We start from the raw sequence: 13709 nt of genomic DNA, 5'->3' as shown, positions 1-13709 counted from the left end.
GGGGAGGCGCAGCTGCGAAATAGAAAAAACGTAGAGATGTGGGGAATGGAGCGGAGCTGCCAGCACTGGGGCTGCTGCATGGGAGATGACCCTCATCACACACCGCAGCCCAGTCCCTCCCACAGTAAGCAGACCAGGAATACTCTCAGTGCTACATACCCCAAATCTTAATGCAGCAGGGCAGACTCCCAGCTGGCCCAGCCTCTGCCAAACACGACTGCAGCGCACAGGCAGTCCCACCACAAGCAGAACAGCAAGGCTTCACCTTTTTAAGTGGAAGTCTGACAAATGAATAAATTCCACAACATATTCCAAGTCCAATACAGTTCAGGTTCAGCAGTATAAGAAAGACAGGCCCAGACTCACCCTCCCAGAGGAGACAAGAACTCCAGACTGCCAACAAAGCACAAAGTTCTGCATCCAAGTGCAGCCAGTCACTTCAGCACATGGAAGAGAACAAATGACCTGGCACCAAATGACTGGAGGCTGTGCAAGATACACTGTGGGGACAGCAGGGCTTGACTGAGAACATATTGTTAGTGTGTGTAGAAAAACAGAAGCACTGACCTTCCCTCTCTAGACTCTCAAAACAGCCCTGTGCAATCTTTTGTGATGTCCTTGCCATTGCATGGCAGTCCAGATACTAGCCAGTATCTGCTAGTACTAGATACAGTACTAGCCAGTATCTAGCTAGTACTAGATACATCTTCTCCATGCGTTCAGCCTCAGGACTCATACTGAGCTCCCAAGACTCGTGAGATCAGGTCATGCAACATCTGGCTTGACACTGTGCTTGGCCATGGCTCTAGTTCACCCATCCCATCTCACCAAGTTGAGGCAGCTCTTAAGAAAAAAAAAAAAAAAAAAAAGCAAAAACAGATTTAGGGCTACGAGTAACTTCTGCGTCCTCAGGCAAGTGGTTCATGCAGCTAAATGTCCTTGCTGTTAAAAAGATGCTTAACTTCAAGTTCAGACCTGCTGGACCTCTGTCTTTGTTTTCTTGATTAAGAATCACTTTACTATTAGAAATATTCATTGGGTTGTTGAGAAAATCTGATGCTCAGTTTCGTTTTATTGTATTTTTTTGTAGGGGGCAGGTGCTTTACAGTGTGGCTTGGGAAAGACCAGTACTTGGTATAAGTTTTGTTGGCAAGATAGAATGACACATCCTGCTGACGTACACCTTGTTTTCTCAGATGGTTTCCACACATACAAATTGAGCAGTTGGCCACTCTAGGAAAAATAAACCAAGCAAAGAGAAAATAGGTTCCCTTTAGATATGTGAAACAAAGCCACAGTTAGTTGTCCCCTCCTCTTTCATCTTTCCCAGAACTTTGGTCTTTGTAACAGTCTTCTAGATTTTCTTCATCTTCCAGATCACAGAGAGCAGAATTTCTTCGCATTTACTAAGCAACAAGATTCCAGAAGCAGCCATGACCACTTAAGACAGAAATACTTAACCTGGTATCTTTCAGTGATGTGCTTTGGATCTAACTTGTCTCAACAGCAGGAGCCATGAGGTATGGGTAGGAGTGGTGCTATGAAACAAACCTTTGCAAAAGTTTCAGGGTAAGCTATAATAAATAGTAGCTCAAGGCATCTGCTACAACCCATGTAGTGGTCTTTAATCTCAGAAGACTCACAGTTCAGGTGTTAGGTTACTAGCAATATGAAGCAGAGATGGTGAGTAAATATAAGCACAGTCAGATATCTTTCCCTACCAAGCCTCTTCATAGCTACTAGCACAACAGAAGTGAATATGGTCACATCACCCTGCGTGGCACATTGCTGATCCCCTCCTAGTTTGGGATGACACCAGGCCCAAGCCAGCACTGTACACCATCAGCAGATGAAATACCTGGAGAGACATCATTTCCAGGATAACGTCATCAGGAAAGGTGAGACTACTCCCACCAGCACCACCACGCTTGGAGTAACCAAGGGACCACCGTAACAAACAAGTTTGCAAATAGGAGTACCAGTGACCTCATGGCCTCCTAAGACCCCTGTGCTAAGGAATACAATGTGCAGAAGGAATCTGCTAGCACCTCCTGCTCTCCCATGCAGACTGCACTTTTCAAGGTGACACACATGTAGCTCCAGGATATCCTTGTTTTGATCCTTAAGATCTGCTCTGTAGAAACTGAAGACCTAAGCTGCAGTGCTCTTAGGATATGGAGTAGATATTCCCACACACCCTCAAATCCAAGAGCATTCTCTCCACCCCCTGCAAGGCAGCACACGAGAAGGCCTTAACATCAGCAGTGGAATTAAAGGCTGCTTTAGGAGTCCGTTCACAAAGCCACTGCTGTTGCTTTTTCACACAAATGTCTGGGAGGGAAAGCAGCCTGACAGATCTCCCACAAACAGCACGGGAACCATTGTGCAGTAACAGCAGATGAGTGAACAAGTTAGTCACAATGAGACAATGGGGAAAGGTGAAGCATGTTTGGACACCAGATACACAGACACGCAAAAAAACACAAGGCGGCTGAAAGGAGAGCATGTGCAGAGAGGAGAACTGAATGTGAGCATGGGGTTAGAAGTGTGAGGGAACGTCAAATCAAGGAAGCAAACGTACCATTAGTCGGATGCTTTGCAAACGACACAGAAAATCGTTTTACGGCTGGCATAGACAAGAGCTCTGAGGAAATAAAAACAGATCATCTCAGTTAACAGCCTACCTCTAAGGATCCCCCAGCCTTCATATGCTTGCAACTACCCTTTCAAGTTCACCTCCTGGCTTGACCCCCATAACACATGCTCCCACTGGCATTGTTGTAGCACCCCAGGCACTTTCTGCCCACAGGTCTGACTGAAGCTCTGAGGTTCCTTGGACACTGTCAGCTCCCCACCTTCCTTGCACTGTCCTACCAGTGGCTCCCCTGACCCTATAAACTCCTTGGTCACACTCCTTCCTATCACACTTCCAGCCATCTTGATGGAAAGCCAGGCTCAGTCCGGTGAAAGATGCAAGTAGGCCATGCTTGCAAGTACAAAAGCACATTACTGAGCAATCAGCAGCACTAGAGAATACCCTGAAAACCTGGAACCATAGTCCTCAGGATTCACCTCTGCTCAAGGAAAACACGCTGTTCTACAGAGGAACTGAAAAGCTGTGGCACTGGAAAGAGCAGCTCAAAACATCCTCTTAATGCAAGTTAAACATAGCTATTTGAGAATTTAAAAGCTTAATCAACACCCATGAAGGCATGCCTCTGCAGTTCTGTTGCTCAAAGCATTTCAATACGGAAGACGTTTTGGGATACACTTGTCACACTGGTCCTCAGGCTTCTCTTAGAGCCATGGAGCAAATCAGACCAAGGTCTCTTACAGAAATCAAACATCAGAAAGACAGTTAGTGCAAGAATAGGCTCTATGCATCTAATGAGGCACAAACAGTTGACTTTTAAAACATATGGATTACTCTCCATATGCGCAAAAACAAAACAAAAAAAAAAAAAAACAACCCAAAAGGATGAAAACTTCAGCTTATTCCCACTCTGGGAATTCCTTGGCTATCACAGAATTACTTAGGTTGGAAAAGACTTCTACGATCACCCAGTCAAACCTTTAACCTTGAACTACCACGATCACCATTAAACCATGTCACTAAGCACTACATCTACATGTTTTTTTGAAGACCACCAGGGATGGTGACTCAACTATTTCCTTGGGCAGTCTGTTCCAATACTTCACAACCCTTTCAGTGAAAAAATTTTTCTTAATATCCAACCTAAACCTCACCTGGCACAACTAAAGGCCATTTCCTCTTGTCTTATCACTGGGTGCTTGGGAGAAGAGACCATTCCCCACCTTGCTATAGCCTCTTTCAAGGTAACTGTAGAGCTAGAGGTCTCCCCTGAGCCTCCTTTTCTCTAGGCTGAACAACCCCAGCTCCCTCAGCTGCTACTCATCAGACTTGTTCTCTAGACCCTTCACCAGCTTCGCTGCCCTTCTCTGGGTGCACCCTAGCATCTCGATGTCCTTCTTGTAGTGAGGGGCCCAAAACTGAACACAGTATTTAAAGTGTGGCCTCACCAGAGCCGAGTAGAGAGGAACAATCACTTCCCTAACCCTGCTGGCCACACTTGCTGATACAAGCCAGGATGCTGTTGGCCTTCTTGGCCACCTGAGCACACAGCTCTGCCAGGCAGCTTTCCAGTCACTCTTCCCCCAGCCTATCATGGGAAAGAATGGTCTAGACCACCTGTATGTATGACTTGGTGTGAGAGCCCAGCCAATCATATCTTTTGCTACTATTTAGGAACTGAGGATGTCATTTCTATTTCTTGTTTCATGCATCCATTCCACCTAGTCTGTATGCCTATCACTGTACACCAAGGTTAGGGGTCTTACATACCAATTTATGCTGCCACACCCCACGTTGTATTTCTCTATTTACACCAACTGACTTGCCCATATAATATATTTAAAACAACTCTAAAGGCTGCTGCAATTTCCTTTTGCAACGTCATAGCCCTAGAATTTATTTTTTTTTCCTCTTTAAATTCAACAGATAGATGGCAAAGCTTCCCTACATGTGCATCCTCTGAGAAGTGTCTGAGTCCTAGTGCTTCAGTCAGTCAGCTGGTAACCATCTCAATCTTGCCAGGGACACCAGTCCTTTATCAGGACATCAATTTAAATGGTGCTGCAACATAGGCTGCTGGACCACTGGCTTCAGACAAACCAACTTCAAAGCATCGCCATCAGTGGACCTTCCCTCAACCTGAGCTTGGGACACAACTCTCCACTGAGGTCTTGCTTAACCCTCTTTCCAGTCCCAAGCAAAAAGACATAAGGGCCACTTAAACTTCACTTGAGCAAGTCTATGATGAAGTGCTATAAGCCATGCATCGTATCCTGAAGCATCGGTCATGAAAAATTGTCAGAGTTCATGCAAAGACATGCTTCAGAATCTGAAGGCTTTTTAAAGACTATTAGCCTGACTGCAAAAAAAAGCCTTGATACAAGTGTACTCCCAAGAGACTGCTGTAGCTGCTATGTCACTTACTGCAGTCAGTTCTAGTCATGTTTGTTTTAAATGCCAATGTTCATCATTTCATTGGTACTTGTTTGAGCAGAACAAACAGATTAAGGGCTTATTTCACATTCCAAACTACCTTCCCCAGAAGATAAATGTCCTTCTGACTCCTATTTGTTTTTCCAACCCTCCCAATTTCTTCTTATTTTTGCAGCAGGGCACTGGTGGCACAGGGTGCCATAGCACACTACGAAATGTGAAAAATGAAACGTACCAACAAGATGAATAATTCTGCATTATGTTAGTCACATATTAGTTAAGTAAGTCTGACTTTTAAATACTTGAATACACAGCTGCATCTAAGCACACAGAAACCTTGTTGCAGAATTTAGGCTAAAGCAGTAGGTGTCTGCTGTGGACCTTGACTGCAAGAAGCCAGCTGCAGGCACAGTCCCACTACACAGCCTATGGAGGAAGGCAGCGCTGCACCAGGACTGAACAGAATCTGTCCTGTTCCCAGTTGAGCACAGAGCAAGCAGTCTGACAGTTTTCCCTGAGAATTAGTACTGCCTTCGGTCCACAATGCTTGCACAGTTGTGGAAGAAAATCAGCCAGAGCCCTAGTTGGCCTTTTCAAGTGGCTTTCTTGGTATCCATATCCGTCTTGTGCCAAACACCATGAGCTTACTCTGGGATCCACAGGTCGCCAGCACTCAGGCTTGTGCAGCAGGGTTTAAAAAAATCCTTCCAGTTCATCCTCCTTGACTCTATCACACAGCCTGTTGTTTGCTAGGGAGCTCCCTAAGGAGGTGAAAAGCAACACCATTTTCTCTTACACTCTGCAAAACTGCACAGAAAGCTGGTGTACCTAATGGTCTCAATACAACAGTATTCAGAGGGTTCCAACAGGTCTGTGCATTGGATAACATCTTAACACCCTGATTGGCTAGAACATTTTCCTTGCCTTAAAACAAAAATCCAAACGAATCAATCTCCTGTTTTCCCCAATGCCACAAATTATAACCTTAGTTATCTCCCCAGCTTGTCACATACTGGTGTTGTGTTCATTGTGATCCCAATAAGAAAGGCACTCAGACACAGTAACAAATAATAATCCATCCAAATGCTGGGAAACCCGAGTTGTGAAGTACTGGATGGATTTCCAACCAATGCACAGCACACTGTGCAGACCCCATCCATGGAGAGGCTTGTCCAATGCTGCATAACTCAGTGTTTGCAGTACCTGAAGGGACATATAAGATCATTTGTCCTCTCTCCCTTCCTGTGTTACTTTTGACCAATGGTCTTGGTTGGAAAGGACCCTTAAAGATCTAGTCCAAGCGCACTGCAGTGGACATCTTTCACTGTATCAGGTTGCTCAAAGCCCTGTCCAACCTGACTTTGAACACCTCCAGTGATGGGGCATCCACAGCTTCTCTCAGCAACCTGTTCCAGTGTCTCACCACATTAGTTGCAAAAAATTTCTTCCTTATTAAAAAAAAAAAAAAAGTCTCTCTTTCTTATAAGCATTGTTTATATAATGAAAGGCCACAATAATGTCCCTCCAGAGCCTTCTCTTCTCCAGGCTGAACCACTGCAACTCTCTCAGCCTGTCTTCACAGGAGAGGTGTCCAGACCTCTGATGACTTTCATGGCCCGCCTCTGGACCTGCTCTAACAAGTCCATGTCTTTCTTGTGTGGGGATCCCAGAACAGTATTCCAGGTGGGGTCTCAGGAGAGCAGAACAGAAAGAGATGTCCTATTTTTGACCATGATAGAGATAACTTTCTTCATAGTAGCTCGTATGGTGCCATGTTTTGGATTTGTGACAGAAACAGTCCTGATAACACACCGATTTCTTACTTGTTGCTGAGCAGTGCCTACACAGCATCAGGGTCTTTTCTGTTTCTCACCTGCCCCGCCAGCCAGTAGGCTGGGGGTGCAGAAGAAGCCGGGAAGGGACGCACCAAGACAGCTGACCCCAAGTGTCTAAAGGGATATTCCAAATTATATGCCATCATGTTCGGCAATAAAAGCTGGGAAAAGAAGGAGGAACGGGGAATGTTTCGAGTTATGCTGTTTGTCTTCCCAAGAAACTGTTACCCATAACAGAGTCCTGCTTTCCTGGAAATGGCTGAACATCTGCCTGTCGATGGAAAGCAGTGAATAAATTATTTATTTTGCTTTGTTTTGTGGGCACAGCTTTTGCTTTACCTATTAAACTGTCTTTATCTCAACCCCTGAGCTTTCTCACTTTTACTTTTTCAATTCTTTCATCCATCTCACTGCAGGGAAGTGAACGTGCAGCTGTGTGGGGCTTGGCTGCCTATTGGGGTTAAACCACAACAGGAAAGAATCATCTCCCTTGACCTGCTGGCCACGCTTCTTTTTATGGATGTTGTGGATGCCTCATCCCAGAAAGTGTTCAAGGCCAGGTTGAATGAGGCTTTGGGCAACCTGGTCTAGTGGGAGGTGTCCCTGCAGGGGGAATGGAATTAGATCATAGAATCGTAAAACCGTAGAATGGTTTGGGTTGGAATGGGCCCTTAAAGATCATCTGGTTACAATGATCTTTATGAGGCTATGTTTGGCTTCCTGGACAGCAAGTGCACATTGTAGGCTCACATTCAGTTTTGAATCCATCAGCTTTCCCCAGGTCCTTCTCTGCAGTGCTGCTCTCAATCAATTCATCACCTAAACTGTTCTCATCAATACTTTACAGAATCTGAATGACCTTCTTACTGGGATCATAAAGAACACTTCCACTGATGCATGACATTCCTACAACTCCTCCAGGATACCTCGGCCTTTTCCTGTGCTCCAGTTTCCTTGAAAGTAGCAATAGACTCTCTGCTTCTCAATACATAATACACTAACTGCAGATCAGTCCTCAGCTGGCAACACCCCTTCATCCATGCCCACTGCACAACATTTATACTAATGGCCCAAATACATTTTACCAGGCCGTCTTCCTGAACTATACAGCAGTACAAACTAGTCACAATAACTAAACCTTACAGACCTTTTGCGGTATATCACAAGCATATCACAACTATTACACTTGCTTTCTGACAGCTCTCTCAGACTCTTTTGTGTGCCTAGCGCACAGATGGGGTCTCCAGCACTCATCTTATTCCACCCAGCACATCACACTGCCTTTGGGATGGCCCCATCTTCTGTACGTTGAGCATTACTATCTCAAGAAAACATTGGCTTAACATCAGGAAGATCACCAAGACAAGCAAAATGATTTGACGTGCTGGATTTCAGTCACAGGACAAACCTATTTCCTATCCAGACCGATAATCCCTCTTCCACGACAGCAAGTAGTATTAAAATACAAGAGCAGAATCAGACACCAGCATGACCATACACCAGCATTACCATACATCAGCATAAAGCTCCTCACACAATGTCAGCTCCTGTCTTGTCCTAGCAGGGTTCATGATTTCCTGGGATATGACAAAATGCATTACTGTAGATGCGGCGAATATACACATTCAACCGTGTCGCTCGTCTTAATGGTCTAAGTCTCTGCCTTAGTAGTATCCTGAGACACCAAAGTCCACAAATTAACCTGCTGCACAGAGAACACACATACCGTCTTTGTATGTCAGGCTGCTGGCAAACTTTTTGCCATGGCTGCGTGCGTAGTCCTGGAGGTTGGGGGCACTGGAGGAGCCTCCCAGCACAGTGGTGCTAAACAGGCCGGTGCATTGTGACCCTGGAAAGGCATGGAAGGTGTTAGTATTACATCTCCACCACATGCAACTACAGAAAAGCAGGGTTAGTCGAAGAATGAGGAATAATCTGCCTACTTCACAGGCATCTCAGGAAGAAATTGATGCTAGGGGAGCATGGGGAGGCAGTAAACCCCATTCTCAATTCAGCAGTGACAAATGCACATCAGGTAGGCCCAATACTCAGCTCCAAGAAAGTTCCTAACTTCTTCCAGTGGTTTATTTCCCTCTGGCTCTTCCGTCCTGGTCTAGGAAAAACATCTTGACATCTGCCAGTCAGCAAAACTAAGTACTCATATCAGAAAAGCCAGGATACAAATCACTGATGTTCATGTCACATGTTTCTCTTTGTTTCCTTCTTCTGCAGGGCACTGAGGAGAAAGGGTTGTCTACATCTAATAAGTTTCAATGTATTTAATCTGTTGCTGTAAATGGAGATTAATTGCTCTGTCAAGCAGTAAGGAAAGCAATACGACCAGAGAATTTTCTTTCTCAAGCTGCTGCCTAGATGGTATTTCACATCCACATGGTCATGCTTTGAGTCCCGAGTGGGTCCAAGTGTTCCATGATCTACATCCACAAAGCACCAGATGCCCCCACAGTGTGGAGATTTGCATAACCTGTGGCAATGATTAAGGTGTTCAAAATGGTCTCAAGCACAGAAGGGCAACCTAAGACCAGTGGCTTTGGAAAGTGCTGGTGTTTCCTTCTGTGAAGTACAGCATTTTTTACAGCAACTAGACTTTATGTGATATTTAAGGAACTTCTGGGCATTAGAAACAGGACTCTTTTGACCAAGAAAAGCAATTGTCCATGAGGAAAAAAAAAAAAAAAAAAAAACACAACAAACTTCTTGCGGGCCAGAGAAACTACTGATTGTCTATGAATTCTCTGTTAAACTGTCTTGATACTACCGTCTGTACTGAGAATACCAACTACTAAAAAACAACATTACTCCCACATACATTGCTTCCAGAAACAAGCAGGTTGATCTTGCTCCATCTTATCTGCCAGGATGAAAACCCTGACATACTGCCTTCTAGCATTATGTGGAACAATGCAACTGTTACTACTGTTAAAAAGATTCTGCCTATATTGCAAGCAGCTCTTGGCTCTAAAATACAGCACAATTTAAGTTGGAAGGAACCTTTGGAAGCTTCTTTCCCAATCCCCCTAGCAAGACCAACTTGGATGAGCTTGCTAGGGTTTGTCCAGTCAAGTTTTGCATACCTCCAAGGAAGGAGATTTCCCCACCTGTCGAGGTCCCTGTTCCAGTATTTGGTGCATTTGTGAAAACTGTGCTCCTCGTCACTAATTGGAATTTCCCATACTGCAGCTTCTGCCTGTTGGTTCTCATTCTATCACCATGTGCCTTGGAGAAGAGTCTGTATTCTCTGTAACCTCCCATTTAGGTGGCTGAATCACATTAAGGTCTCCATCCTCCATTCAGTTTCTGACACACAGACTGCACAAGCCCAGCTCTCTCGGTTTCTCATCAACTGCACGCTTCAGCTCCCACCCACCTCCACTGCCCTGTGCTGGACTTACATAAGCCTATGTCCATGCCCTTCTTGCACTAGGGAGCTCAGGACAGGACAGCAGTACTTCAGACAGTCTCACAGATGCTGAACAGAGAAGAAAAAACAGCTCCCTCAGCCTGCCTGCTACAGTCCTGTTAACCCAGCAGAGAAAGCAAGCCATTGTCTTCCTCTGGTGGAAGGGTGCACTGCTGCCTAGCGTCCATTTGTTGCCAATGACGATGCCAGCCCTTTTTCTACAAGACTGCTTTTTAGCTGGAGCCTCTGGAGAAAAAAAAAAAAACACAGATCCTGAGCTTTGAGTTATTCAAATGTAAGCTCAGCCTCAACTGACAGCACCTGCTTCTTGGAACAGTGGAAGATGATAAAGAGTTCTCATATGCACTGAACCTTAGCTACTCCACCATGTCACTGCTGATAGCTTTTCCAGCATGACAGACTAGCACGTACACGTCCTTCGACAAATAGGCAAAGAACTCTTGCCTGCAGGGTGACTGATACACAAGCCTTAGAAAATTTTCTCCTAATGCCTTAAAGTGAAGTTCAGTGGTGACTCAGCATGAACTGGAATCTGTCAGAAAGCAAACAAGATTTTGTCGAGTGGCAGCCAGCATGATGTTCACAGTCATCCTTCTACGGTTTAAAACAAACAACATCAAAAACAAGGCTCGTTTACCAGCAAATAAAAATGTAACAGAATATTTTTATCACTTACTATCTTCTGCAATCTTGCGTCAATAATCATTAAGCTAGGGATACCCCAGTGGTTCTGTTCTGCTACAGTACAAAAAGCACTCCATACGCACCCTTAAACCTGAATAGAATTTACAAGGATGACTGTGGATGACAGCAATCATCTATGAATAAACTCTAGGAGTTCACTGTAACCAAAGTAAACAAACAAACACACATCCTCAAAACATAATGGTATACTAGCAAATTGGTTTTAAGATGTAGCAACACTTGCCAGAAACAGCAGCGTGTACTGGATTATTTTTGTATATTTAATTTTCAGATGTCTATTCAATGTTTCAGATGTTTAAAAATGGACATCTCCGGTTTCCCTATGGTAAAGGGAGTCTCAGAACAAGGCTGTCATCCCCACCAGCAATACACCACCTCTTACTCAAACAGCAAGGAGAGATTTAATCCCATTTCAGTGTCCTTGCAAGCGAAGAAAGACATTGAAAGATCCCTAGGCTTCTCAAGCCAGAAACATGCAAAATACTGCAGACAATCCATAATGATGCACTTGCTCTTGCCCAGAAAAATGAGGCATACTCCAAAGCATCACACTACAAAGATGAAGCAAGCTGCTGCTCTCCCCTTTTCCAAACAGCCATTTTAAGGCATTTTTTAAAATACTCTAAAGACAGAATTCTAGCAGGTATGGCAACAGGGCTATTCTAGGAGCTCTGCCCTGCTCCCCTTTCCTGTATGCCTCAACATATAAGGTTATACCTGAAGAGATGGAAATGTTCCCTCGGAGATAAATAGCCAGACACTGACAAGGTCAGGCAGCAAGAGAGTAAGCTCAGCTTCAAAAAAGCTCAGAAACAGTGGTAGCATCTGAATGAACCACCTCATAGCACAGCTGCTGAGACAAGTATTAAAGCCAAAGTTCAAGCTCACATGAGTTCTATATTCTTTCTCCAAGAGAGAGCATGTCAGATCATAAAGGGGGAAGCAATTAGATTTCTACAAAATAAGCAGGAATATTCCTTGAAGAGCTTGACTTTTAAAGGTAAAGAGGCACCATTCTTTTCAACAGTTCTCAGGCTGAGAGAAATTCACAGAAACAGACATCCTAATAATCAGAGATTGTGCAAGCTGGTGTTGCACCACAAGTCTCTTCTGCTCAACCCTTATTTGCATGCAGCTGCAAGTCTCTACAGACTGAACTGAGTATCCAGCTGTATCTACTGTCACAGATCTGGTCAATTCCTACCCAAAGTTTTGCCTCTGCAGAGCTTCACAGTTGGAAGTCATCAGCAAAGGCTTTCCTGCAAGGCAAGTCAGGCAAGAACCTGGTATTAAACCTGATGGGATTACATTTTAAATTTTGCTGTCAAGGAAAACTAGTCCTCTGCAAGAGGACTAGTATAGCAGTATAGCAGTAGTCTTCTCTCCGGTATAGCAGTAGTCTTCTCTATCCCCAAAACATATATTCCTCAGAATCCTCGAAAACGGTATAATATCTATGCTGTAAAATCTTCTTTCCAGAACACATGCCTCCTGGCACTCAGAAATCCAAACATTGAAGACAGTTTGCATGTTGCATTTGATGTATTAATTTTTCAAACAGATGTGCTTCATTGAGTGAGTGCTATCTTAGAAATTCTCATATTAACTCACATGGATTCACAGATTAACCACAGGTTTCCTCAAGCCTCATCAAGGCAGTTTATTATAGCTTACTTAATCCTGCAGGTGGTCTGCGAAAGGCAGTAGATATACCACACTCAAAAACCACTATGGCCAAAGTTATTACGCCTTTAAGAAAATAATATGCATCAGCATTACTTCTTACACTTTTCCAGCTGGCTGGAGCTATAGGTTGCAGACTCCATGGATATTTCCTTATTATTCCAAAGAAAATTCAATTAACTTGGCAAGAATTAGTTTCCAAAGAAGCAAATCATTCAAAAATGACAAAAAAAAAAAAAAAAAAATCAGGCCTTTCAGAAAACCCTTGGCTGCAGGATGCCCACATAACAGAGAAAAGAACTGGTAAATCAGAACTTCTGCAAGGAAATCTGTGGCCATGCCTCAAAGCCAAAATGTAAAAAATGACTTTAAAGAAAAAGAAAATGAGCATAACTTGGGCACTTCCACCTCCTGGTGCTTATTAGTAATCTTCAGGATCTAGGTTTCTCAGCTACTTTAAACCTCATGACACCAGAGACTGCTATTCACCTTCCAAACAGATCTTGCTTTAGCAAAAATATTTCAGGAAAAAAATCCACTATTAACACATAGTTTAGCTTAGGTTGGCAGAGAATGGTATCCTCAAGAACACATGGAGAACACCAACGGCCCCAAAATATTTTCTGCCACTGGCTACCATGCAAAGAACAGCTAACCAGTGGATCCTAGCTCAACTGAAGCTGTCAAAACATTGCAGCAGATGACAGAGCTGTTCCATACAAGAGTTCTTTATGAAACAAAGGTAGAAATAAAATAGTCTTACATGAAGAGCAGCCTTATTCACAAATTACCGTTCTTCAGAACAGAAAGCATACCAGTTCTCATGTGAAATCACCTCTTCCTACCAAGGTTAAAAATGGTGTAACAAATGATAACAACACAGAAGCAGAAGTCCAGTCTCTAAGTACACAGCTTGCTCTGTTGTTTCGTGCTATAAAAGATGACAGGTGCATCTTCTGTTGCTAGAAACTGAAGGAAAAGATCATACACAAAAGGTATTACAATAAGATAGCCTTTA

The 13709-nt window shown here is 43.8% G+C and overlaps 1 protein-coding gene across 9 annotated transcripts in view; it reads right to left on the bottom strand.

Annotated features, from left to right (window-relative positions):
• PPIP5K1 (diphosphoinositol pentakisphosphate kinase 1) overlaps window positions 1-13709 on the bottom strand; it is a 54319-nt gene that overhangs the window by 11247 nt on the left and 29363 nt on the right. For 6 of the 9 annotated variants that reach the window (XM_032194586.1, XM_032194587.1, XM_032194585.1 and 3 more), the window contains 2 exons: window positions 8588-8710; window positions 2582-2644 (listed from right to left, as the gene is read on the bottom strand). The exons of 1 other annotated variant lie outside the window; for it this stretch is intronic. In XM_032194586.1, coding sequence (XP_032050477.1) covers window positions 2582-2644; window positions 8588-8710 — 186 coding nt within the window. The remainder of the gene's footprint in view (window positions 1-2581; window positions 2645-8587; window positions 8711-13709) is intronic. 2 more of the 9 variants (XM_032194588.1, XM_032194592.1) reach the window with 1 other exon arrangement.

This window comes from Aythya fuligula, chromosome 11, assembly GCF_009819795.1.
Source record: "Aythya fuligula isolate bAytFul2 chromosome 11, bAytFul2.pri, whole genome shotgun sequence".
In the NCBI taxonomy this organism is placed as follows: domain Eukaryota; kingdom Metazoa; phylum Chordata; class Aves; order Anseriformes; family Anatidae; genus Aythya; species Aythya fuligula.
The sequence above is the reverse complement of the archived record's forward strand: the minus strand, read 5'-3'. Positions and strand labels throughout refer to the sequence as shown.